General features: G+C 33.6%; 1 protein-coding gene across 6 annotated transcripts in view; it reads right to left on the bottom strand.

Annotated features, from left to right (window-relative positions):
- Window positions 1-13,403: 13,403 nt before the first annotated feature.
- Window positions 13,404-27,630, bottom strand: part of LOC150108232 (adhesion molecule nephrin-like) — a 299,319-nt gene continuing 285,092 nt past the window's right edge. For 3 of the 6 annotated variants that reach the window (XM_090415684.1, XM_090415683.1, XM_090415681.1), the window contains 2 exons: window positions 21,875-22,048; window positions 13,404-13,714 (listed from right to left, as the gene is read on the bottom strand). In XM_090415684.1, coding sequence (XP_090271810.1) covers window positions 13,679-13,714; window positions 21,875-22,048 — 210 coding nt within the window. In that variant the 3' untranslated portion in view covers window positions 13,404-13,678. Of the gene's footprint in view, window positions 13,715-21,874; window positions 22,049-27,630 lie in introns of those variants that run through there. The other 3 variants (XM_090415686.1, XM_090415685.1, XM_090415682.1) reach the window with 2 other exon arrangements.

Consider the following 27,630-nt stretch of genomic DNA (forward strand, 5'->3'; position numbering starts at 1 on the left):
GCAGGGCGTCCAAAAACTGGACTGAGCGAAGTTAATATCCAAAAAGTGCGTGATTTCATCAACGAAAACCCGAAATCGTCCGTGAGATTGATTGGAGATGAATTGGGCATTCCAAAATCAACTGTGCACACATTTTGACCGAGAGTTTGGGCCTTTGTAAACTGAATTCACGATTTGTTCTCCACAAGTTGACCGACGACCAAAAAATGTATCGAATTGAACACCGCAAGAACCTCATTAAAACCGCTCGTAAGGACTCAAACTTCCTTGAAACGATCGTTACTGGTGACGAAACGTGGTGTTTTAAGTATGAGCCCGAAAGAAAGCTCAAGAATGGAGACCACCAGAAGAGGGGCATCCAAAAAGAGTCGCTTGGAGAAGTCAAAAGTAAAGTGCTGATTTGTTTTGATTTGAAAACAATGCTGATTTGTTTCTACGATTCCAAAGGCATTATCCGCAAAGAATTCGTTCCGAATTCTTGGCAAAATGGTCAATGCTGAGTTTTATCTCGAAGTTTTGAAGCGATTGATAGCGAGAATTTGTCGCGTACGGCATGAATATAGTGATGACCGACCGTTCGTCAAAACACACTGTCACTCTTGGCACTATAACTCGGCTTCTAATGAAACAAATGTCATAAACAGTTGGCACAACACTAACGAAGGTTGCCGCTTTCGACAACAAAATGATGCAACAGGTGGCGCCACTAATTTCTTCTTTTTTCGAAAAGTTCGGTTACTTTTTGGACAGATGTATGAATATAAATTAATTTATTTATATTTGCTTGTAATATTTAATTTAATCATCAACAATCCTATAAAATTCTCTTATTTTGTATGAAAAATAATAAAAATCCATCTTGTAGAATGAAAATTTTAATCCAAATTAAAAATTGCATTCTTTCATTGAGCAGAAATAGAAATAAGTAAAAATGAATTACAGAAAGCAAAAATTAATCATAATTAACGCACTGTAAATTATTTCCAGAATAGATAAATAAATAGTCCAAAATAAACGTTTAAAGCTTTAAGCGAAATTACTAATGTATGATCGAATGATGCATTATCACATAAGCAAACGTAATTAAGATTACTTTGAATATTAAATCAATTTGATTATTAAATCATTTCAAATATTAATTAAACTGCAGAATAGAAATGAAAGCTTTATAAATAATGCATTATCTTGAATAATTAATTATGTTTATATCAAAGATTTTTGATAATAGGCGACATTTGTAAACTGCTTTAAACATTTTAAAAATCTTTCCATCTGCGTTGGGTTGCTAATCTCAATGGATTTATAAACGACATTAATCAGAGATATCTTTCAGCAAGGCAATAAAGAAATATGATGCAATAGGATAGAATACATTTTTCAGAGTCTCCGAGAATTTAAATATGTGTAAATTGAACCACCTTGGGAAGTGATTATTCATTGTGCTAAATTCTGCTCCTTTGTAAATTTTCAATTACAAAGGAGCAGAATTTAGTCAATTTGTATTAAACATTTAACAAAGGTTGACATGTATTTCATTTAAAGTCATATTACCTCATAAATTCAGGCATATTTTATTGAACTATTTAACAAATTGATGGAAGCAATACACAGTTATTGTCCCAATTGTCATTGCAATCTATTATTCCTACCAGGGGCTGCTCGTGCATGGGTACTGCGGAACTGCATCATCCCAATTTTTCTCGATATGTAAATATATTTATTAATTTATTTATATTTGCTTGTAATATTTAATGCGAGATGCGAACTGTTAGCGTCATGTCCGTCGAGCAGTTCCACTGTTGAACATTATTGGGGTTATGATAATGGATTTTATTTTTAAGTAATTTTGAATTATACCAAACTGTATAATTTTATCGATAATAAACAATATTTTTTCGTGCTTAATTTTTTTTAATTTTTACCATAATTTTAATATTTTATTCAAACAAGTATACACTGTACTTACAGTGCAATGCGTATGTATATTTCGAAAGTTGCAGTACCCCCACGATTTCAAGCCACGAGCCACCATTGATTTCTACTATCTGCTATGCAATATTCTCTACACCAGGGAATAATGAAGATGACGAGGAAGAAACATTCAGGCAAAATGGTTTAGCTAACCCCAAAATTGTCGTAATGTGGAATTTTAACTAATGAAATAAATGATTAACTTATGGATACTGGATGCAACAATCTTCATACATAACCCAACACAGATATCCACCAAGTGACCATCATTGGTTTTAATTAACATCGGGGGAGGAGGTAAAGTATGGCAGTCAACTGTCTTCATTTCGTAGTCACTAACCCTAACTAAAGAAATGTAACAATTCAAGCTTTAATTTGTGTAGGAAGCTTCTGTGGTCTGGTGGAAATGGTGTATGCTTCCCAAAGGAAGACTGTTCTAAGTTAGGTTCTAATCGCTCTTTTTTTTTCTGAACATTTCTTATCTCTGTTCCCGAGTTAATCGATCTTTTTCCTCCTGAAAATTTGATTTTTTTAATCCTGCAAATCGCGAAAATCGAACGTAAAATACATATTATTGTCTGAAAATAATGGAAATTTCTCCCCATCCTCCATAAAATAAAAAATTTCATCTATTAGTATCCTATATGACCCTCTCAGAAGTATGTAGGTCTTAAGCTATCAACCCTGTTTTTTTGTGTCAGTCAGTATCTTCAGTCCATAAATTCTCAATCTGTCCTCATAATCTAAATTCTAAAGTTGCAGCATCATCTTTAACACTTTAATTTCCAACCCCCCTCCATCGTATCCACCCCTCACCTCAGAAATCAGGAGATTAGATCTGTGCACAGTAGTTCAGATGAAGTTGTATCAACGAATTGTAAAGAGGCAAAGCCATTTATTTGTTCTTACATACCAGCGTTTTCGTTTCACTTGCAATTATCCTCTGAATTATATTTGCAATATTTGCTCTATGAACTTTTTGTCTACTAAAACTCTGAGATTTCTAGCCTGATCATTTTCTTTTAGCACACTCCAAGCAAAATAGGCCTTTATAGCCCTATCTAAATTTTGGGGACTGAATTGGGCAGTTCACTCTGCACTGGTAGCCAAACAGGCATAGCTGGATGAAGTCCTTAATTTTAAGTGTCACTCCGTGAAGAAACAGCTACCAAGTGCCACCATCTCCTAACACAACGTTTTATTGTCTGCAATAATGTAAGTTCCATGGTCGATATTGTTGAGTTTATGGGACAATAAAAAAACATGCAACAGCTTCCCTCGTTGCCCATGCTGGAGATCGACTAATTCGGGAACCAGTCGAAGAAAGGCTTAGAAAAAGTTCCTCTAATCGGCGAATAGATTCGAACTTAAGTCCTTCTTCGGGAGACCTAGAGTTGTCGATGCAAATGCCATTTTCACTGAACTGCACAGGTCTGTCATCAATTTAAATTGCGAATTGGACCAAGGACTGATCCTTTGAGTGGTATGAGTCAGTTATTCATCTTCTTACCGAAGTTAATAGTTTATAATCCAATTTCATATCATGAAACTTATGCAACTGCTTTTCATGCTGTATCCTATCAAAAAAAAGTCCAAAAGTATGGCTCATCGCAAAACGTAGATTCTCTGTCCACCCATTTCTCTATGCAAGCGCAAGCTCTGACCAAATTTTCCAAAATATTCACCACCACTCCAGAGATACTGATAGATCGGTAATTAGACACATCGGTCTTTGCACCATTCTTGTGCAATCGATTCATCGTACATTCTTTCCACTCGTGCGGAACATTTTCTGTGCTAATACTCAAACTATACAACCAGGTGCAAAGGTCTATTCAGTTATTATAACTGGACCCTTGTGCTAATATCCCATTAGCCTAATTCTTATTCGGTTTATGAAACAACTATGACCTCCCCCACATACATACATTTCTTCATTCAACGTAGAGGTAGCATTGAGCCCTATGTATCCTAGGTTAGCAAAATGGACACTTCTTAGCTTATCATCTCCTCTGCATTCAGTAGTTTTTGGACCACGTTCCTCTTTCTTTTACTTGCAAACATCAGAACAGAATTTTTTTAGGTTGTCTTTAGCTTGGAGATCTAACTTATTTGAATATTTAGATAATGCTTTCCGTACAATAAGTGTATGTTTTCTGTCCTGAGTTTTGCCATTTTCATAACTGCTGTCATCCTTGTGCGCGGATGTTCCTTCCACATCATGTTTTTTTTGTTGTTTTTTTCTGGAAAATCTCTTGCATAATAAATGTGCACATTAATATCATTCCGATCCTATTTATTCTTTGAAATCCAGGGATACTGATATTCCGATACTTCGTCATTTAATCTTATATATCATCTTATTTTCTTCTTATTCCTTCCCTCCTCTTTTACCTTCCGGTGTCGAGGATTTTCTATTCATTTAACAGCTACCGTATCTGGGATAAGGTGGTTGGCCCTATCCCTCCCGGTGTATCCTATGTCTGTAGATGCGTATGTTCACTGGGCAGGTTTGCCTGTTCTAAGAGACGAAAAAACCCCAGTTTCTGGGTGCAAAAAAACCCATATGAGAGTAGCTAACTCACCTTTCGTCGAAGGAGACCAGATAAAGGTTCCTCATGTCTTGTACGGAATCGAACCCAGGTCTTTCCGACCAAAGGACTTCGTCTATGCTGACTGAGCTACTGAGACCACACACACACACACACACACACACACACACACACACACACACACACACACACACACACACACACACACACACACACACACACACACACACACACACACACACACACAAGAGAAAAGCTTTTTAAAACGCTACAGTTATATCCGGTAAATGGCGCATTATATAGAACAAGCAATTCATATATATTTAAGTTGTAAATAAGCACTTAGAATTAAAGAGAGTAAGTACAAGAATACGTTTTAATGTAAAATCAGGTATAAGACAAGAACCATAACATCTCCACTCTTATTCATCATCCATATGGATCACATTATGAAAGAAAGTGGCATCACCCCTGATATCCCAATCGTAGATGTTAAAAGCCTAGCTCTTTCCTGTATGCCGATTAAGTTCAATAACTCCATTGCGTCTCCAGGATTCTTTTGCTAATTTCAATAACAGCTGTAACCAATTTGGCAGGAAAATCAGCAATAAAAAGACAAAACAATAAAAAGAGGAAGAAACATTGAACACATCAACTGCATTCTGAATGGGAAGCCTATAGAACAAGTAAAACATTTCAGCTCCTTAGGCACATTTTTTTTTATCTTACCATCTCTATGATTCCGAGATGGTAAGGAAATGATCCAAAGGAAGACCAAGATCTAGGCTGCTGAATCAGAAATGCCCTAGAATTCAGAATCTGATCATTTGAAGATGCTGGTGGATAATAAAAGGGTGCTGCATTCACCTTCTGGCTCACTTAAATTCTTCCAAAATTTTCAAATCTCACACGTCAAACTAAAGTGACTTAGCTGAAATGTCAAGCCTAATATTTTCTAATCTTATTTGGATTTGTGGATTGTAGTATTTTGCATGAGCAGATTATTCTCATCCAGCCAACAACGAAATTCTAATATCATTTTTCTAAATATAATAACATACGAAGTGCTGCTGATTTTTTCCACAGTAGTCTTATTGTTCTCTCTTAAATTTATGAATCTCTCTCTCCATGGAGTGATATTTTCTTTTTGGAAAGAGTTAGAAGCCAGCTGGTGTACCATTTTGTATTTGTAGTAAAATACTAGTTCATTCTTTTCTTCATTATTATTCTTGATACTTGAAAATCTCATTGTCAGAACATCGTTGACTAATTTCACGAGCCATTTTTTCAGAGCTAGCCAGGAAATTCTGTGCAATCATGAACTGCTTCTTATTTCGTCGAAATATTCTTTGATTATTGCAGTAGTGTGCAATACCATACTCTTTCCACCAACATTCACAAATTTCCTTGCTTTGCAAGAAGTTCAGTTGTGCGACCCTTTATTTCATACAACAGTCCATATTAATAGGCAGTGTCCTGTGAGATGGATCTTCGTGCCGAAGGTTTTGCTTTAGCATTCTTGTTTACAAGATGACTGCAGTGAATGAGAAGATAGTTTTGTACTTGAGCTTTCTCCAGAGGTAACACTTACTTTTCTGCTATGAGCAATAGAGTAAAAGAATGTTTTCAAAAGAGAAAAGTTCTATATTATGAACTTTTTGCCTTTAAACAATTCAATTATCGCTCTTAATCAGTCAAATATATTCTTTCTTTTTCTCAGTAGGACTTATGACTTGCTTTACTTTTACCAGGACTGTAAACATATCAAAAATATCAAAAAAAAGTCAACATCAAGTAGTTAGTGATATAGTCTAAACCACCATAATGCAAATCGAGATTGTGCATGAAAACAAAATGGCTGTCAAATGTCTACGCTTTACATCAACTTCAGCCTGGACTACGTATTTTAACCGCAGCTATCCTCAAGACAGGATATCAAAAAAAAAAAAAAAGAAAAAGAAAAAGAAAAAAGAATTTAACCACAAATAAGACTCGGAAGTTGTGAACAGATTTTCTGATCAATGCTCAAATATTTCATCATAAATAGAGAACGACTTAGTAAGAATTTAAAAGATCTAATTGGTATTCATATACGTTATAATTTAAGCCTTTGCGAATCATGTTATTCGCTAATATTGAGTTGAGATTGGCATGCTTAGCTTTGAGATTAAATCTCCCCCTTTATAAACCGTTCTCTTTAATTTCAAGTCGAAAATAACGTAACGCATTTTATTTATAATTAATATGAACATTTTAAATATTTCGAAATATTTTATAAAATGTAGAACAAACACATCAGTAAACGTATTAAATCCTATATTACTATAATGAGTTCACAGGCAACTATTAGCGTACTATTGGCTCCGAAAGGAATAACTTAATTAAAAATGAACGATACGAGATTGGTGTGTTATGTCTGCTAATAGAGTTTGTACTTCTGACCCTTTTTCCTCAAAAAAGGGTCAGAAAACCCCATACGATAAAACTATTGATTTTCCGGAGGTGTTCAAGTCCTTTGTCTTTGATCAAAAGCATTAATATAGCGAAACCACAAACTGGAGCTTAGAAATGTATACTTTTAATAAACCGATTATCAAATCATATCCAATCACTGAAACCTTCATTTAATTCTTTATCAGTTGTGTTTAATCGAAATGAATTTGTAAAGGAATGTATAGGCATCTGTAAATTCCTTGCGTAACTTGTTATAGATCACAATATTCTTAAGGCAGGTAAGCATAAAGGTTTTCAATAATTAAAAGGAAGCGGTGACTTACCTGACCTCTGGAGAGAGAGAGAGAGAGGTCAGATAAATCAGCTAAGTGCTCTGTACGGAAAAGTTGTACAATTGCAGATGGGCTTACTACTTATCTCGTTCTTAAATAAAGTCACTTTTGTTAGAAAATTGTTTTGATTACTTTATGCAGCAAAGTCAGATAGTTTGTCTTAAGATTCCATTTAAAAAAGTATTTGTGATTATCTTGTAAAAGTTTTGACCTAAGCGTTCAGCCCTATCAGCGAACAAACTTTTTAATAATATGATCTTTCAAAATTTCAGTCTTCGGAATGCGTTACCTTAGTATTATACTATGCAAATTATGCATACTCTGCCTCCGCTTTTATTGTATTTTTGACAAAGGATTTCTACTAGCTGTTTCGAACTGCCAGTCTCATTTAGAGATGAGGATCACGGAGAGAGTACGTGTCTTTTAATACGTACAATAACACGGATACACTTCACGAGGGCTGCATTCTTTAAGCTCTGGAACCATTCTGAAACTTTTAAAATTTCAAAAGCAAAGATTACTTGTTTCTTGGGTATGTAATGACAATGATCTTAATTATTTAGATTTTAGTTAATTTTTCTTTTAGTCATTTTCAAACATAACCCGGAGCCTTTTTTTTTTTTTTTTTGGATATTTTAATATCCAAATAATAAAAAGATAAAAATTAATACACTAAGTGAGCTCTTTTTGGACAATTAAATAAAGACGATAAATGGAGGATGAAATTTTATGACACGTCGTCGGATTTTTGGAGAATTCAAAAGTTTACTGAGAGAGAGACTATTTATGTCAAATGAAGCTAAAATTTATTTTAATTTCAGGTTATGGCAACAGATTGAAACACCGATTTTAAGCAGAACTAAAATCTGAGCCGTTTCACAGAGTCCCTTTCAACAGCGATGGTATCACAGAGTGGAACATTTATTTGGTTATTTACAGCGGTTATTTACATTTGTAGAACAGTATGGCGACAACTGAATAATCAAGAAAAGATAAACGACTTTTCTGAAGCAAAATAATAAAAAAAAAAAGTAAGAAGCATACAACTGATGCTTAAATTTAGTTCTATCCACACCAATCAAAGTCCATTAAAACTAGATGAACAAAAGAAAAAAAAAAAGGAGTCGCCGTAGCTCAGTTAGTATTAACGATGCCTTTTGGTTGAAAACATCTGGGTGTTTGAATCCTGTTTCGGACTTTAATAAAGACTTTACAATAGAAATACAATTTTATTAATACAGACCAGTATTTTACAATAAACATTTATTCAAACCTACCAGTTTCGCCAGCAAACTGTCTGGCTTTTTCAAGGCATTATGGAGATATGAAAGTTAGTAAATGCAAATTAAAAGGAACATAAAAAACGTTGTAAACCAAACTAGTATCTATGGTTACACGTTTCGCGTGACAGAGATGACTTATTGTTCTTATTCATTATCACGAATGCGTGTTTGTTGTAGACTTGTAATGTGATTACTGGCTAGCTGTAGTTCAGATTGATTGAGAGAGAGGATCAAGTTTTTCCACGAACTGTTTAGAATTACACCCTGATTTCTGTTGAGGTTTCCGCCGGTTATTAGTACTATTGTGGCTTCCTTAAATACACGATGCCTGTAGTCGTCATCGAGATATGGCATGGAGCTGTTTTGCCAATCTATCGTGTGGTTAGACGTGAAGAAATGATGTGCTAAGCCGGAAGAGATGCTTCTGTTGTGGTTTACATCACCAACATGTTCTTTTTGTCTAATTTCTAAACTTCGTGAAGTTTGTCCGATGTAGGCAAGACCAAATATTTTTATCAAATAGCAAGAATACTAAGAGCCCACAACATCAGAGTGGTCTTCAAACCAACCACCAACATCAGACAAGTTTTAGGATCCCCAAAAGACTGTAGCGATCCCGTTCATCAAGTCAATTTCTTATCAAATAGCCAGAATACTAAGAGCCTACAACATCAGAGTGGTCTTCAAACCAACCACCAGCATCAGACAAGTTTTAGGATCTCCAAAAGATAAAGTTCCGTTCTACAAATATCCAGGAGTATATTACATTCCCTGCTCCTGTGGTCTTGCCTACATCGGACAAACTTCATTTAGAAATTAGACAAAAAGAACATGTTGGTGATGTAAACCACAACAGAAGCATATATACTTATTTATTTTATATAAATATAGGTATCCCTCAGAGTAAAGATTGTCAATTGTCTTCAGTTATTATAAGACATTGAAAGTACTTCAATTACTATCAATAGTCAAATAAATACAGTTTAAAAAGCTTAATAGAAATGAAATACCAGAAGTCGTCCATGGCTATTAGAACATTCTTCACAGACAAGTCCGTAAGCGAATTTAACGTAAATTATTAGGTTATCTTATTGGCGTTGTAACAAAAATAAATAGAAATGCATGCATTATCTTTTCTGTTTAATGTTTTCATTTCATAAAATAATAATAAGAAGAAAGAAGTATAATTCCAAGCAGAAAAATGAATTTAGAACGAAGATTCAGATGGACAATTCTCTGCTTATATTATTATCACGAAAAAAAAAATATGCGATCGATCGTCTTATTGATGAAGACCACAACGAATTCTAAATGCTCTTTTTAAAAGCTTCAGTCCCCTGTTTTGCGTTGTTGTGGGTGGGAATGTCATACGACGATTTTGCACAATAGTCGAAGTGCATTAAAAATTCCATCTCCCGGTTCTTTTCTTTCTTCTCTCCCTCTCCTTCTCTTCAAGGAAGGAAATTTCTTCATTAATTCAGGGAATGCTGGCTGATTCAGTAATCCAAGACAGTGACAAATCTTCTTTTGGGCGATATTTCAATTGATATCTTGGCCGATTTTCCGCATAAGGTAACAATGGAAAACTGAAAGTTGATACCAAAGGAATCCAATCTTTCTCTGAACGGGGGTTGGGATAATATTTCTTTTCTTGTGTTGAATAATTCACAAAAGTTTTCTGAGAATTAAAGTTTCGGTATGTTTTTTTTTTTTTTTTTTTTTTTTAATTTCGAGAAACTTTCTAAAGTTAAGCCTTGGACTCGTAGTTTATCTACTGGAGAAAATCCAAAGAGATTAGCAATACCAAGAATGGTTGGTAGACTTTCCATTTTTATAAAAGTGAACATATTGCATTTTATATTTAGGAGAGTGTTTTTTTTTTTTTTAATTATTTCTCCACGTTTCGATAATCAAATTCAACCATCTTCTTCATCATAAGATAATATTAACTGAAAAATATCAAACATCAATTACATAAGCGAAAAAAACACGAAAAAATTCATAACTAACAAAGCAAATAGCAATTGACAAAGAAATAACAACGATATGATATAGTCACAACACAAAGTTTGAAAAGCTATCATCTTGACATTCGTAGGAGTCATTGGCAATAAAGATATCAAAAATATTAAAGATAAAAAAAAAAAAAATCAGCTAACGCCTTTTTGTTCCCGTATAGGGAGTAGGAATATAAAAGCAAAATTTAAACCTACACAACCAAATAGACCAATCCGTCGATCTCCTCAGCTTCCACATCCTTGGGACAAGCATGTATGTATGCAGTAACCGTCAATGCTACATTACATATTTTGACTGGAAAGGATTGGTTTTGAGTTTAGAAACATTGCAGGAAAGACACAGAACTTTGAGTTGCACATTGCAGGAAAGACACAGAACTATCCTGAGGTTAAAAAGTCACAGGATGTGGACTGGAATTACACAGTTATGCTTTATTACTGCAAAAGAAACATTAAGTTACAAGGCTACGAAATGCTCTTACTTTTAAGAGGCATTTATTCATCTCCTTAGCTTTAAAAAAAAAAAAAAAAAAAACAGAAAGAAAGAAAGTTGCTCATTACAATAATTTAATAAGATCTGCTTTTCACAAAATAGCACAACGTGAGCTATCTGCAACAGACAAGTTAGATTACCTACTTTTAAAAGCATTCAACCCTCCCAAGAATTGCTAGTACGTCGCTTACCATTTGTGAGTTTTATGTTTCTTAGCAGAAGCCACAACTACACACACACACACACACACACACACACACACACACACACACACAGTAATACAAGTTAGAGCTTAGGGAAATGGCATCGCCTGCAGTATTTTCTACCCAGAAATGTTAAGATTGTCGGTAGCTAAGAACTCAACTACCGGCGAAGACTATGGGGTTTAGTCCGATTGCATGCTAATCGAAAAGTTAGGTAGGGATAAAGCAGTTTCACCTATTCCCCTTAGGGAAATAAAATAAATTTCCCGATGTGTTTTATTATTTAATTAACATCTTTCAATTATGTCTTCCTAAAGAAGATAGATCTGATATCCGAAGCGTAGGAATATTTTTTTTAAATAAAAAAAAAAAGGTTTGCGGATAAATATACGGAATTGTCTTTTTTTTTTGTATGAAACAAAAGATTTTAAAATTAATAAAAAGTTGCCAAGTTCTAATAATACTGTAGATTGTTGCATTAAAATTTTCAATATTTGTACGTTTTTAAATATTTTTGTAGCCCAAATATCTATGTTTGGGCTATTTGGCTATATATTGGTGCAGCGCCACGTCATGTGAATAAAATAGTATTGTTGTCGGGAATTACGGCCGGTACGATAAAGCCTGAAGCCACTATATTATATCTGTTAACTCTACATACTCTTTTGAAAAGATTGTCTTGCTGGATGAACTCGAATTTCCGTAGGTAGGAAAAAGGCCATGCTACTTCGAGTTTTTCTTTTTTTTACAAACCAGCCAGGAGAACAAACGCAATTTACAGAACAAAACACATTACAACCAATAGTTTTATATTGGGGCCCTCACAGCCGTTGTATCATCATACCCTAACTTGGTGTGAAACCACTGTCCCGTTCAGTGGAGCCATGAAGTGGCCGGGAAAAAAAGTTCCATGAGTAGTCTTTAGAGCAGGGTTTTCGGATTATGTTAATGATTTAAAAAAATTAAATAAGAATGCTCAGCCCAACTACAGTACTAGTATACCATACATTCTAACCTTTTATTGATGGGAATGACGTCACAAAATATATTATTCATCTATAATTACCTGACTAATATTTTATTAATAATTAAATATCTTAGTTTATTCAAACTTCTTTTATTACATTCTCCAAATAGCAAGTGGTCCTATCAAAAAGACGAAGGGGGAAGCTACTGTAATAACAAGAAGCAAACATAGCCTATGAGATCAATATAATACCAATTGAAACCGCTTATGACAAACATGAAACTGCGTATTCAATCCTATTAAAAATAATTTTATATCATTCCTTAGATGACTTCCTAGTACGAGAGAAACAGAGTAAACCAAAAAATAAAATAAAAGCAATTTATTTATTTTTTTATTAAATCTAGAAAGGTAAAATGTACAAACTTTTAGCACTGTCTTGCAAAGTGTTCTTTGCAAACGCTTACTGAATTGGTCCACAAGCTTTTTTAACGCCAATCTATGAGAAGACTTGATTTTCGGTTGTTTGAGCAGCAACATGCACCATCTCATCGATTTCGTCATCCTGTGAAACAAAAATTTTTTAGAGGAACCAAAAAAGGTGATGATCACTCCAAGCCACGTGTAAACTGTAAGATGGATGAGGAAGAAATCGAAATTAAGATCTTCAATCGTTCATATCGGGTGAATGTGAAGGAGTAAATCACCATCACAATGACACAAGAACAACTTTTTGATAGCAATCCTCTGTCGTTAGCACTTTTGAACTTTTCCATCCACTCGTACACTTTTCTTTGATTATACATAATGCATTTTTCACCTTATTGAGTTAAGATTCTTCTGCAAATTTTGGAGAGACTGATTCGATTCATTCCTGACCATGGATGGCTAGTGGTTTTGAGAATCTTCAACATCCTTGAAAACAAATCTCACTTTTAAATCCAATTTGTTATTAGAAGGAACCTTATTGGGCCTTTGGCTACCTGTAAAATTTGAAACTTACCTTTGTTGAAATGAAAACAATAACCTTACCATTCACGATGACCTCATAGCTCGGCAGTGCTCATGTGTTTTGCACTATAGAAGTGTGTCGGTGTGCAGCCCATGGAAGAAGAGAATATAGAAACATGTGACTAAAATAAATTTGTATTTATTAGGCTTTTTATGTTCCAAAGAAGTAACATTCAGCCAGATGATCCTCGATGGAAAGGCTAAAATTCATAAAAATCGTACGGATTGTGAATTCCACAGCACAGTTGAGGCACGACAATGGAAGTTACAAAGAACCTTCTTGCTCCATCCGGGCAAGTCACAGGCACTCCTGTTAGTTTGCAGAAACTAATCGTTTGCTGTAACAAACCCATTAGGGTTATTTTAACAAAATCTCTTCAACCGTCGGCAGTTGTCAAATATGTGGGCACATTCCTTCCATTAACACTGCCTGCGGGAGAAAAAAAAAACAGAAATCAGTTAATTCTTCTATTTATCTTTTATGTGCGTAAAATTAGGTAACTTATGTATAATGACGATAGTTCACCATTTGACCAAAGGAGGGCGCTTTGGTTGTCATGGTAATATTTATATTTTTCTGTAACAGACAATTTGAGTGGCATTTTCGCAACTTATTCAAAGTAGACTAATTTTAATTACAAACTAAAATAAAATATATTTATATTATACAATTCAAGTTGTACAAATATTATACAATACGATTCAAGTTGTATAATTCAACGTATAATGTTATAGAATTCAATTCAAGTGGGACAATTCAATGTACAATATTTTACAATGCAATTCAAGTTGTACAATTCAAGTATTCGTATAATTTTCTGTTGGTACTTGCACTTATTTTTGGCTATTTATTTTGTTATAGTTAAATAAAAAAAAGTTTTCTCATATATTCAAGTAGAGTAGAATACATTTCGGATAGTTTTTGTAGTTTATAAGTTATTGGTTTTAGTGATAAACTAAGTTAGTTTATGTATTTATGTGTAACCAAGGGCCATAGCCATAGTGGTTACTAGAGAAATAATTAGCTCGAAACAGTCACTGCGAGTCCAGTGACCGCATCTATGAGGGCTCACCTTACACGGTTTGATTTGATCTACATGTTAATACATTAGTGTCCTAAGTGAATGAAATAGTTAGTATATTGGTGCCTTAATTGAATATGATATGTGTGAGTTATAATGATCCCTTAAGCTATACGTTTAAAGTAATTGTCAACATTGTTTAGTCCCATGAGGTAGTCTCTCAATCTTTTTCTGAATGCATATTCTGAGGTTATAGATTTGATTTCATTTGGGAGTTTATTGAAGCTGCTTGTCGCTAGGTATTCGAAGGATTTATGAAAAATTTCTTAGTTTGCCTTGGGTACTACCAGCATGTTCCGACCGCAGCGTAATCCATAGTCTACATTATATACGAAGAAATTTTGGGTTTCTTTTTACATATAACAGACAACCATAGAGATATAGTTTCTGTAGTGGTAGAATATTATGAATGATATACAGATCGTTGGTTGAATGCGCGAACCGGTAGCGGTTATGGCTCTAATTATTTTGTTTTGTATTCGTATTAATGGAAGATGATTGTTGTAATAATCTCCACCCCAACAGGTGATGCCATATTGCAGTGAGAAATTTATCCAGGAACAGTATAAGCATGTTAAGAATGCTGCAATTACAATTTTTTTAAACATAATATATTCTGTTAATTATGAATCTGAACTTTTTTTTTTTTGTGAAGAAATTGGTGTGGGAGTTCCACTTCAAATTGCTATCGATATGGAGGCCCAAATACTTGAGTGATTTTGATTTTTTGATTAAGCCACAGTTTAGGATGTCACTACATTTCCTTTCATGCCATTTTATGGTTACATTGTGGTCAAGCTTATCTGTTAATGTGAAGTACACATATCTCGTTTTATCGGTATTAATTTTAAGTCCATTATTTCTAAACTATTTATTTAGTTTTAACATATCACGATTAATCCGATTTTCTAGATCCTCGAGGGTCGTTTCAGTGTATACTAATGCCGTGTCGTCAGCGAAGGATATCATTTTGCCAAAAAGTTTGTATTTACATAGATCATTAACATATATCAAAAATAGGATGGGTCCTAGTACCGACCCTTGCGGGACTCCATATTTTATTATGTTTGTTGCGCTTTTAAATATATCATAGCTGGTATATTGTTTTCTATTATTCAGATAGGATCTGAACCAGTCATTAGTAATTCCTCTAATGCCGTATTTGGACATTTTCAGTAGCAATAGGTCATATTGAACACAGTCGAACGCCTTAGATATATCAAGGAAAACGGCTGCTGTGTGCATTCCTTTATTTATTCCACTACAGACCGTTTTATGAAATTAGGTATTGTTTCTGGGAAAATTCTCATGCTACTCCTCTTAAACACTATTATTATTATTACTGCTATTATAGCCTGTTTTTGTTTAGGAGTGTCCCTTATTTTAAATACATTGGCTATTTTTACTCAAAAAAATGTTTATATATATTTTAGGGCATTATGGGTGAGTGTTGAAGACAATTATAGCACAATAAAAGAGGAAGAAAAATTTTTTGTACTTGTTTTGATACTAGGATGTCTTCAAATTCCATGTTCCTGCTGAAGGTTGTTTATAACAAGGGGGAAAGGGAGCGTGTGTGTGTGGGGGGGGGGGGTTGTGACGCGGGAAGAATAAATTGGAAACCTGGGTTTTTTTAAATAATATACCGGGTGATTAAAAAATAACGTCAAGTGTTCAGAGCCCTCTAGCGAGTAATGCATTGGACGAAACGCACCAATATTCGGTAGACGTACACAGTGGAACATGAGGATTCGATTTAACGAAGAAAAAAAGTACCAAAAGTCACCAACAGGAGAAATTTTGGCGCTGTTTACCGAGTAAAATACATTAATTTGCATTATCACGTTTCTTGTGAGCGATCATGAGATTTCTTATCATTCGTAGACGAACTGCTTTTCGATGCCTCTCACCTTACGTGAGCGTGCTTTGTTAGTCAAACTCTATTATCAGTGGAACAATAATGCCCGTGCTTGTCTTCGTGATTTTCGGCGTATGAAAAATTTACGAAAAGGACCGATTAGCGTAACAAACTTACGAAAACTGATTCGGCGATTTGAAACTACTGGAACTCTAGCAGTGCAGGTAGGCAAGGGACGCAAACTAATCAATCACCAACAAGTTGAACAAGTTGCAACTGCTATTGTGGAACAGGAGATGACGAATGTGCAGGGTACCAGCAGTGCACGAGCAATGTCCCAGCAAACGGATATCGCATACACAACGGTGTGGAAAATCCTACATCAGACGTTGAAGTTTTACCCCTATAAAATCAGTCATGTTCAGGAATTGCACCCTGGTGATGCGACCACACGAATCGACTTATCTTTGAGATTCTTAGCGCGCATGGAAGTGGATGATGCATGGCCGTGGCAGATTTTATGAAGTGACGAAGCGCACTTTTATTGGAACGGCGATATTAACACACGCAACTGTCGCATTTGGGCTGCAACTAATCCGCATCGTGTGCCTGCAGATGCCTATCCACTCGCCCAAAGTCACAGTGTGGTGCGGATTTACGGCATCTTTTATCATCGGTCCATACTTTTACGAGGAAAATCGCCAAAATGGACCAGTGACCTGTTCCGTCAATGCTAACAGGTATGCCAATATGCTACAGAACTTTGTGGTTCCACAACTGCAGCAAATAGGATGTCTCGATTCGACCATCTTCATGCAGGATGGTGCCCCACCCCACATCGGACTTCAGGTACAGCGTGTTTTGCGACAACATTTCTCTGACAAGAATCATTAGTCGTGCATTTCCCACCCCATGGCCACCGAGATCGCCTGATCTCAATCCTTGTGACTTTTGGCTGTGGGGATTTCTTAAAAGCATTGTGTATCAAGGACATGTACCCGATATTCCAACTTTGAAAGATCGAATAACGTTACGCGTGAGACCAATCAATTCCGATATGTTGCGAGCCACTGTGGAAAATGTCGTGCACCGTATGTAGTTCCTGGAACATCAGAATAATGGTCATATTGAATCTCGTTTGTAATTAACAATAAACGCCATGAAATTGATGTGTGCTGGCTCTCATTTGCCATTTAGTCATTCATTAGTCACACCTACTAAAATTAATTTGGCAGCGCCAAAATTTCTCCTGTTGGCGACTTTTGGTACTATTTTTTTTTTTCGTTATTTCGAATCCCCATGTTTTACTATGTACGTCTATCGAATATTGTGTGTTTCGTCCAATACATTACTCGCTAGAGGGCTCTGAACACTTGACGTTATTTTATAATCACCCGGTATATATAAATACATATATATATATTATTGAGTTTAAGGGCGCTTTTTTTTGGGGGGGGGAAGGGTTTACTTATGGGAAAACTGGGGCAGGGGGGAACTAGGTATTCGAAGGTATTCAAAAAAAAATTTTTTTTTTTTGAGTAAAAATAGCCAATTTATTTAAAATAAGGGGCACTCCTAAACAAAATCAGGCTATAATAGCCGTAATAATAATAATAACGTTTTATGAAACTCCAATAGCGCTTTTTCAATATTATATCTGGATCTAAACCCATATTGATTAGTTGCGTAAAAGGATATTGTATTTAGATAGCTATTTAAGCGTTTTTTTTTTTTTTTTGTTACCTCTGAGATTGTGGATAGTATAGATATAATTTTGGATTTCATTTCTGTTACCTCCTTTAAATAGAAGCAGTCTTTAAGTGTTCTATAAATTTGCCGTGTTCGAATGATTTATTAATGATATTTGTGAAGAACTGCAATTTGTGTTTAATGATAATGTTTAGTTTTTTGACGTTTATATAGTCACATCCCATTTTTTTCCCCATTTTTTAATCCGATTACTACACTCTTTACTTCATCTTCGTTTACTGCGTGTAGATACATGGAATTCTTAATCCACGGAAGGTGACTCACGTACTTTGTCCTTTCTGCAAGGTCGTAATCATAACTACCGTAGTTTGTAAAGAGGTTGTAAAGATTATTCAATACTCACTTATCGTGTAAAGTTGTGTTCTTAGAAATAAGTAGTACCTATTAGCTACAAAAGTATTATTTTTTAGATATTTTATATACAGAAGTACTCTTCTAACCAATAATTTCAAATCCAGGGGCTAATTTAATTTTTTTTCTTGTATGTGTAAGATTGCTTGTGCAGTAATAAAGGCATTGGCGGGGACCACGATTCAGCGACACTACCATCGTTGGAAGAACTATTGGATTGCCAATGCAACGAGCTCAATTCGCATGCGAGTTTGGTGCTTCTGTTTGAAAGAAGTACAACATAACTTCTAGCTCACAGTTAATCCTGAAGACGAAAAATAAATTCATTATATAAGTAAATACTGCTGACCAAATTGATAGTGCATCCGCTTTGCAACTAATCTCACCGTGGGCATGGATGGTTGTGAACGTCTTTAGGTGAGATGATTTTCACCTACCGGTGTGAGAACACCAACATACTTGTTGGAGGCATGAAACGGCTTGAAAAAGTTTCATAACCTAGAAAACTACTGGAGCAAGGTTCCCTAATTCTCAATTTGAATAGGAATGGTTTCTCTCTTTTGTGGAAAGCAAATTATATTTTTTGTTTGTAAGAAACAAACAAAAAATATATATAGAATCAAATAATTATAAATTAGTCACAACAGTTACAAACATAAATTAGTCCTCCTCCTTCATCCCTGCAACTGCTGCACTGTGGAACAGTTCCCCCCCACCCCCCCCGCCCCCCGTTGTGTTTCCCAAGGAATGCAATTTACAACCATTTACTCGTAAATCAAATGTAAACAAGTTAAATCTGGTCCCCGGATGGAGAGGAACTTTATCTAGGCCTTTAACAGCCTATTCCATGATTAGTTGAGCTTTAAATCTCGACTCTCAGCAAAATCGATCGCAGAACACACGAATGCATACAAATAAATACTATTGAGGTTCAGGAATATTAATTCTGTAGTTTGCTGTTGGAATGGCAGAGAGAGAGAGAAGACGATGATGCTAGAAGGTGGCTGACTGTCCATGGATATCCTGAAAGTCAGGACTCAATCTTTTAACGCCTTTTCATTTCCCTTTAGGGGAACCAAAAAACATTAAAAGGATTGATATTTATAGTGCTCAGAATAAACATATTTATATAAATGTCCTTTTGGAGATCTGAAGTGGTTTTAAAACATTCCATGTTCGGTCTCTAGAGCGGATTTTCCGCATTATGTAAAAATAAATAAAAATACAAAAAAAAACATAAAATTGATTTAAAAAAATTCCTTAGCCCTTCCAAGGTACAAAATGTGCTATTGGTCTGCAATTAATCTTTCGTGAGTGGGAACCAAATAAAAAACTAATAACTTCTTAAAATACCTTCCACTTCTTCTCTTATGTAATTTTAGATTGTAATCATATTCTTCCTTTGAATTGGTTTCAAAAATTTGCCACTGATGTGTTTGTTTATTTATTTTTTTAGCTCAATAAACTGCAGCTAATCAATTTCTACACTTCTCTTGTTGCTACTCTTTGACATGCAGAAAATCTTTCCTGATGAAGTTTACCTTTTAAAAATGCAAATTAGGCAGTCACCTGAGATGACCGTAAAAATAGTACCTGTATATAAACATAAATATAAACGAGATTTTAATGCAAAATAGGTGTGTATAAGAGGTGGTTGGTATGCAAATATGAAATCGGTTGGTATAAGTAGTCTCACAAAATTAGAATGCTGATATTTTCTTTCATTTTTATGTGTGTTTTATAGTCTGCATTTTTGTTATTTGAAATTGGTAGTTGTTGATTGTTCTTTCTTTTTTATTTTATTATTTTTTTTTGTTGTTGTTATTAATCCCTTTTCGGTAAAGGTAAAAAACGAATGAGCAAAGATCCTTCCAGATACTATCGAAATAATCAGAATAAAACTTAAAAAACCAGCTAGAAATAATGGAAAGGACGTGACTTCATTTTGTGGGCACAGATAAATAAATAAAAAAATTAAAAAAAAACGCATAAATAAATGCGTTTCTGTTATCACTGCAGCAAGTGCCAAGCAGTTGATGTTTGGCATATATTGCAGCCAGTAACGTAATAATGGGGGTCATATCCGAAACGCTTGAATACGTTTATTGCAATAGATGTGATCATTAATTCATCTCTGAGCATCAAAAAACTTGAATTTTGAATCTGATGTGAATTAATTTTAAAAAGCAGGAAATGTTTAGACTGTCACCATATCAACAATCCACAAATATTACGATGGAACTATTATAAGTTAGAAAATGCAGTGGATCAGTAAAAATAGCGCTAAATTACACCGAACGATTACCATTTTCACAAATCATGCTAATGCCCATCAAAATTTTGGTAGAATGATTTTTTTTCCTTACAGTAAATATAACTTAAGGAAGATTCATGACTTCATCGGACAGCATATTAAGTTTTGAATTAGATATTTTACTAGTATTGATGTAACAGCAAACGGTGAGTTGTGTGCAATGCAAAATTTCACATTAAATTTAACAGGACACCACCAGAATGATGAAAACAGCAGACAAGAGTGGTTTGAAGAGACAGAATAAGAGCGGAGAATGTACTGTTCTTCTTCACTGTTTTATATGGAAGTTGGCAAGCTACGACAATCAAACATGGTGATACAAATTAGTACTCACAAAAGTCTCATTTGAAAAGTTGTAATCACCCCCCCCCCCCGAAAGCCTCATTGTGAGGCTTTCGGAGGGGGGGGATTGCCACGAAAGGCAAAATTCGTTCCGACCCCCCCTCATGGAGAAGCATAAACAACATAATAATTGTTATGTATATGTGTAATACACTCATAACACAAAATTATCTCCAGTAATATTTATTCATAAATGCCATTTAAATGAAGCAGATATTTTAAGTTAAAATTTCGTTAGCACGAGAATATGCAAGTTACGATCCAAAATCTAAATTTATTCATACTCTGCTAGTTTGGGTACTTCGAATGCAGTTTTATAAACAAAATTGGTATATAAATTGTTCTATAAATTTTAAGTACTGGTTACACCTAAAAGGGCAATTTTTAAAATTTATGTCAATAAAATAAAGATGATACACATGCAACGTTAAAAGTAATTATGATACCTTATGCCATTAATTAATACATATTAATCCCAACTGCGCGTGTGTGTGTGTGTGACAGAGAGAGAGAGAGAGAGAGAGAGAGAGAGAGTGAATTTTGAAGTTAAGAATATTCGCGATTTTAGCTAAAAAAACAAGCTCAAACATTAATATATTTTTAAATTATTAAATTGATTAATATTAATATATTAATATATATTATTATAGAACTAAAATGTCTTCTTCAGAAATTTTAGATAAATAAAGACTTTGTGTTAATTATTAGTAAAAAAAAAATTTAACGAAAAGAAAGAGGGCGCCACTAGACAACATTTAGAAACTGCTGCTATAACTTGGGGATCTGATTGATATTGCACTAATTACTAATTACTGCCATCTTTTTGCGACGAGTTGACATATTACAAGTTAGCGAATAATTGTTCATAACTACCTGGATTTTGTGCGTACCGTTGTTTTCTTCTGTTTCACATTCAGGAGACGAAAATGTCCTTCCTCTTTTAAAGTCGATGTCTGCGTATTCTGTTGGGGGGTCGATAGGCTTTCTAACAAGTGAATTTGGACTGCTCGGAAGATTTAATTCTGCGTATAATATATCATCGTAGTTCTGAAACAAATTAAAAATACAAGTTAAAAAAAACATTTCATAAAAGTATTATAGTTTTAGAAGAAATTTTAAAAGTAAATTTATATAATTACATAATTAAATGCTAACAGAGGTTTATTTATTTTTTTCATTTATCGAAATTTATGAACTGCATTATTGTTTTGACTTTTTATTAAATGTTTTAAGAATATATTGAATGATTTAACTACACATCTGGATTTTAACCATGGTTTTTATTAAAGCATTTAAAATTTATTTCTTCTTAATGTTCCTCAAATAAATTTATATATATATATATATATATATATAACCGAAATCTACTGAATTCTCTAACAGGCCAATAGTAAATATATTCGTAATCTAACATAATAGTTATTTATGCACTTCAACTGCTCATATAATATGAACAATTTTCGTGTAACGCTAATGTCACTTTCTGAAAGAAAAAAAAAAAAAGGCGAAATGGCGAAAAAGTAATATATTTGCAATCAACATGAAAAAAAGTCTATATAATCAGTCGACTTCGTTCAAAGAATAAAACTTTCGTGGCGCAAGGTAATTAGTAATTCAATTAATTACTAATGACAATAATTGGTAATTAATTGGTAATTCAATTGCACGTTTAATTAATGTGAATAAATATTACATCGATGTAACTACAAAAGGAGCTCCAAGATTCGAGCCATCATTTCCACGAACGTCAAATAATGGACTTTTTGTATTTCAGGAATATATTTTCGTCCACATAAGATCTGCATAATGAAGTAAACGCCGCACTATTAATTTTATATACAAATTTTCATATTAAGATTAAATAATTCAAGAGATAACTCATGATAATCAATACCTATTTTTATGACTATTCATGGTTTGATGATGGTTTATTTCGTAGAAGTTCGTTACTATTAGCTGTGATAAAAATAAAATCCAGAATATAATGATTAATTTCTAATTGTAGTGCAGATAAAAACACTAACATAATGGCTACCGCAACATCTACCATCGCAATTTACTGGTCGATCGAATTGCAGGGTTTACTACGACTTTGTCGAGAGGTGCCATCTAGTGATGAAATACAGCGAAATGCAATTTTTTTAGAAACTAAATCGTTCATTTATAAAAATCAGCTCTTGAAGACGAAAAAATAAAAAATAAAAAAGGATTCTTTCTAGAACGTTGTCATGTTACAATGCTGACGCATTTTCTTACAAAATTTCGATTTTTTCAAAGCTTGAAGCACAAACGTTAAACTAACTTAATTATTGCATTAATTATTAATAATTAATACAAATTAATGTATTAATAATTAAACTAGTTATAAAAAATATAAATACTTTTATCGAGACATTTTAAAGGCGTTTTAAATATAAGTTAATATATTTAAGTATTTTTAAAAGTTGTGACGTCACGATAGGAATAGTTACAGTGTGGCCATTTTGAAACTGGACAAGGAGACACAGAACTCCGAAACGAATGTGACAGCATTTAAGAAAGCCTTTCTCTTCTGTAATTAAATAAATAAATAAATAAAATAAAAATAATTAATATATTTTTAATATTCTCGAACTAGATTTTCAAGAGAACCGACTGAATTTTACTGCAATATCGAAATCGTGGTCTATTGCACGAATGAATTTTATGAATGCCTAATATTGAAATAAACAAACGTGTATTTTATATATAAGATAAATCTGAAGGAAATATAGGAATTCGCAAAAAATAATAAAGAAATGGGTTAAAATAACATCATTAACCTAATTCACTAAAAACACTGATCAATCATTTATTTCAACTTTAGTTGATAGACATCCCGATAGATGGCGCCAAAACAATGCTGTATCGATTACAATGGCAACTAACAGAAAGGAGATTAGATAATGCTATCATATCTTAAAACATGAAAGATAAATGGGGATATTTTAATGAAATCGTTCATTTAAATCTCATTGAATTTTTGATGAGATCTGTAATGCTATTAAATCTTTAAAAATGGATTCTACTTTTGAAGATGGATGCTACCTATACAAGGAAGTGCGTTGTATAGATGAGTCCTTGGAGATGTCACATAAATAATAATAATAATAATAGCTAAACATTATCTATCTTCCGAGTTGTAAGGTATGAAAAAAAAAAGGAATGAGAGAGACTATATGCGAGGTTTGCTTACCTGTTTTTGCAGAAATTATTAAATTTAATTGCCTAATCCAAATAAATAGTCTGTGCTTTGCGTATGTGAGAATTTTCTGTTAATTCTTCAATTTTTTTAATGATTTGTATTTTCTTAAAATACAAATAATAAAATAAACTGATAATTAAGTTAAAAACATTTTCAAAAGTAAACACAGCACACGTCACCACTAAAAGTAAAATTCGTAAACACGTCTGTCGTTAATCATCAATCTTTTGATTTCAAGCAACGCGTGATTCTTTCAACGGTTTATATGACCGAAAAATGTAGTTGAAGAAAAGCGTGATGGAATATGAAAGCAGCAGACGACGAAGCTGTGAAGCGCGTTGGTGAATCGAAGGATAAAAGTGAAATACCTCCAAGTCAACATATTTCATAAGAAAATTTGAGATTGTAAATCTTTATTTTCGAATTATAATTGGAAGTTAATTCAGCCATAAAATAAGAATATTGGTATGTAGAAAAATCAAGAGGAGCGAACATACAGCAGAACAATTAAAAAAAAAAAAAAACGTATTACATAAACACTTCAATTTTAATTTATTTTGTTGCTAATGCATACGAACTAATGTTGTTGATCGCAGAGAGTAAAAGCGATAGCAGGTAAACGGAAAACAAAACAGACGTTAGGATTTTAATGTATTCATTTTATTCCTTTATTTATTTATTCTTTTATTTTATTGAATCAATTAATTTTATTTTATATGGCTTATTTTATTTATTTTATTCTTTTATTTTATTGAATCAATTAATTTTATTTTATATGGCTTATTTTATTTATTTCATTTTTGTATTCCCTGTTCAAGTAAACTATTTTTAATTTATGGTATTACGAAGTCAGTATACTGTAATTATGGTTTTTAACATCCGAGTGGATTCTTAGATTTCGGGTTATATGAAGAAAATATAACTGTACCTTTTGAATATATATATATACAGTATATATATATTTATTTAGAGCTTTTTAAATTAAATTTTGGTAAACCGGCTCTTTTTTTAATTTATATCTTGAATACATAATATACCCAAGTTAAAAACTTTCTACATATGTCTCTCATCCTGAGATTTTTATTTAATAAGGTCAAAGCACCTTATGGTAACTTGTTTTGGTAAAATACTTATAAGCTCTTCACTTCAACCTACGTATTTCAGGTCTGGGCTCCCACTGATGAGACCTCAATAAAAGTCGAAACCGGTCTGGGTAGTGACCATTGCCTTTAATGCATAGCATCGTACATCTCCGCAAGGGGATGTGCTTTGCATTAGAGGAAAAATACTACGGAAAGTGATCGGAGCTTAATCCACCTTTACCATGAGTTGCGTAGAGTGGGACTACGTGCAGGCGCAAACATGACAAACTTGTCTGTTTGCTTACTTGGGAAATAGGATTAAAAACCAAGTTTATATAAAATTACTTGGTATCTTGAATACATAATATACCAAGTTAAAAACTTTCTATATATATATATATATATATATATATATAAAGTTCTATAAATCTTTTTTTTTTTTTTTTTTTGTTTTGTTTGTTTAATTTTGTGTATGGCATAATTCCTCACTTTCCTAGCAGTGGACTTGTTGAATGTGGCTGTAATGCTATAGGATACAATAACCAGTTTATTTATTTTTCAGTGCGACGTAAAATGCGAATTGTTGATGTCCGTTCAACCCAGAAAGGTTGTACAATCTATACTACATTTAGTGTTTGTAGGCTATGGATTAGACCATCCAGAAAGTTTATAGTTAAAGTATGGCTGCTTAAGAATGTCTCCTCTTTCTTTCTTTCTTTCTCTCTCTCTCTCTTAATCGGCTTTTCGAAAAAAAAAAAGAAAAAAAAAACGTGAATATACGCCAAGAAATTTTTTTTTTTCTTCAGTACATTGAGTCATGGCATTGCGTGTATATATTTCATGTTGAATAAACCAAAAATAAATTGATACCACGATCCATCTTTCCAAACCTTTCCAACAATCTTTTAACAAATCATGGCGAATTCTCTGCGTCATGTAAGTCGAACCAAATCTCTTCAACTATGGAGATCCTGAAGTCCTAGTTACCGAATTCCATTTTTTGAACAACTAGAGACTGATGCACAATCCTTTTTCATACTTTTTCTTTCCCCTTCTATCACGTTGTCTTCCTTTGTTTTTTAGAAGGTGGAATCGTACTCAGTTGCCATCAAAAATAAACAATCGATAAATGGGTCGATCGATGGTTGAAAAGAAACACGGTAAATTAGACTTTGAAGAGTGTAATTATCAAGAATCGCTTAGTTCAAATTTGAATTGTGACTAGATGGGGGGAGTCCACTTATCAAACGGTAATTTTTTTTTTTTTTTCTTCAAATGGTGGAGAAATTAGAGTGCAGGTTTAGAGGAATGAAAAACAAAAAACAACACCGGTATTATTCTACTGATAAAATCTTAACATCCCAAATGAAACATTCTGTATGAAGAAAAATGAATTAAAGGAGTATGAGTATGTCTTATGACGTGATACCGGGGATTCAGTCTTTCTGCTAAAGTTCAAAAGTATCATGTTCATCTAGTGGAATCTCTCTCTCTCTCTCCTTGTCCAAATTCCGTACGATGCAAAGCATATTTATTAAGACATTTTCAGCTAACGGTCTCATACAGAGATGGCAAAGTCTTTTTCCTCCTGAAAATTAGCTCAACCAAAAAGAGAGAAAGTGAGACTGGAGAACAGAATCATTCCAAGACGATACCCATCCTCAGTTCTCATAGCAAATGTATTATGTCTGCCTCGGAAAATTATGTATCAACAATGAAAACTGCCTTATTTCATCAGCTTTTTTTATGTTAAACCAGAGGGCGCCAACGTACATTGATGAAACGTGCACTGAATTGTAAATTTTATGCTACTCTTAAAGAATTTGTGATGTCATGCTAAATTTGTTACTATGAACGAAAACACAGCAGAAATTTTCTAAAAGCCTGAAGAAAATCCCGCTCCAAAAATAATAATAAAAATAACCAATGTAATATAAAGTACCTCTCTCTCTCTTCACATACAGCCAAAAACGAATTCAACGCCTTTATCAAACGCTTATTTATATATCATTTGATAAAAGTACCTTTTGACGAGTTAAAACCTATTGTTTTGGGCTGCTGTTGACCTATCAAAAAGCATAACTATTGTTTGAAAAGATTTGTGCAGTGTTAGAAAGAGATTCTTTGGTTTAATCTGTCAAATAACTTATTGCTGACGAAGATAAATGACTTTTAAATGATCAGTTGTTGTCATCGTCTTGGCCTAGTAAGCAGGTGTTTAGAAAGAGAGAGAAAAATCGATTCACAGAGTCAAAGATATATCAAATTCGCTTCTAGAAGAAGAAACGTGTGCTTACAGTCGATGGTAGATTCCCAAGCTAAAT

The sequence above is a fragment of the Typopeltis vanoorti genome, chromosome 3, assembly GCF_054136105.1.
Source record: "Typopeltis vanoorti isolate ZY-2024b chromosome 3, IOZ_Tvanoo_1.0, whole genome shotgun sequence".
In the NCBI taxonomy this organism is placed as follows: domain Eukaryota; kingdom Metazoa; phylum Arthropoda; class Arachnida; order Uropygi; family Thelyphonidae; genus Typopeltis; species Typopeltis vanoorti.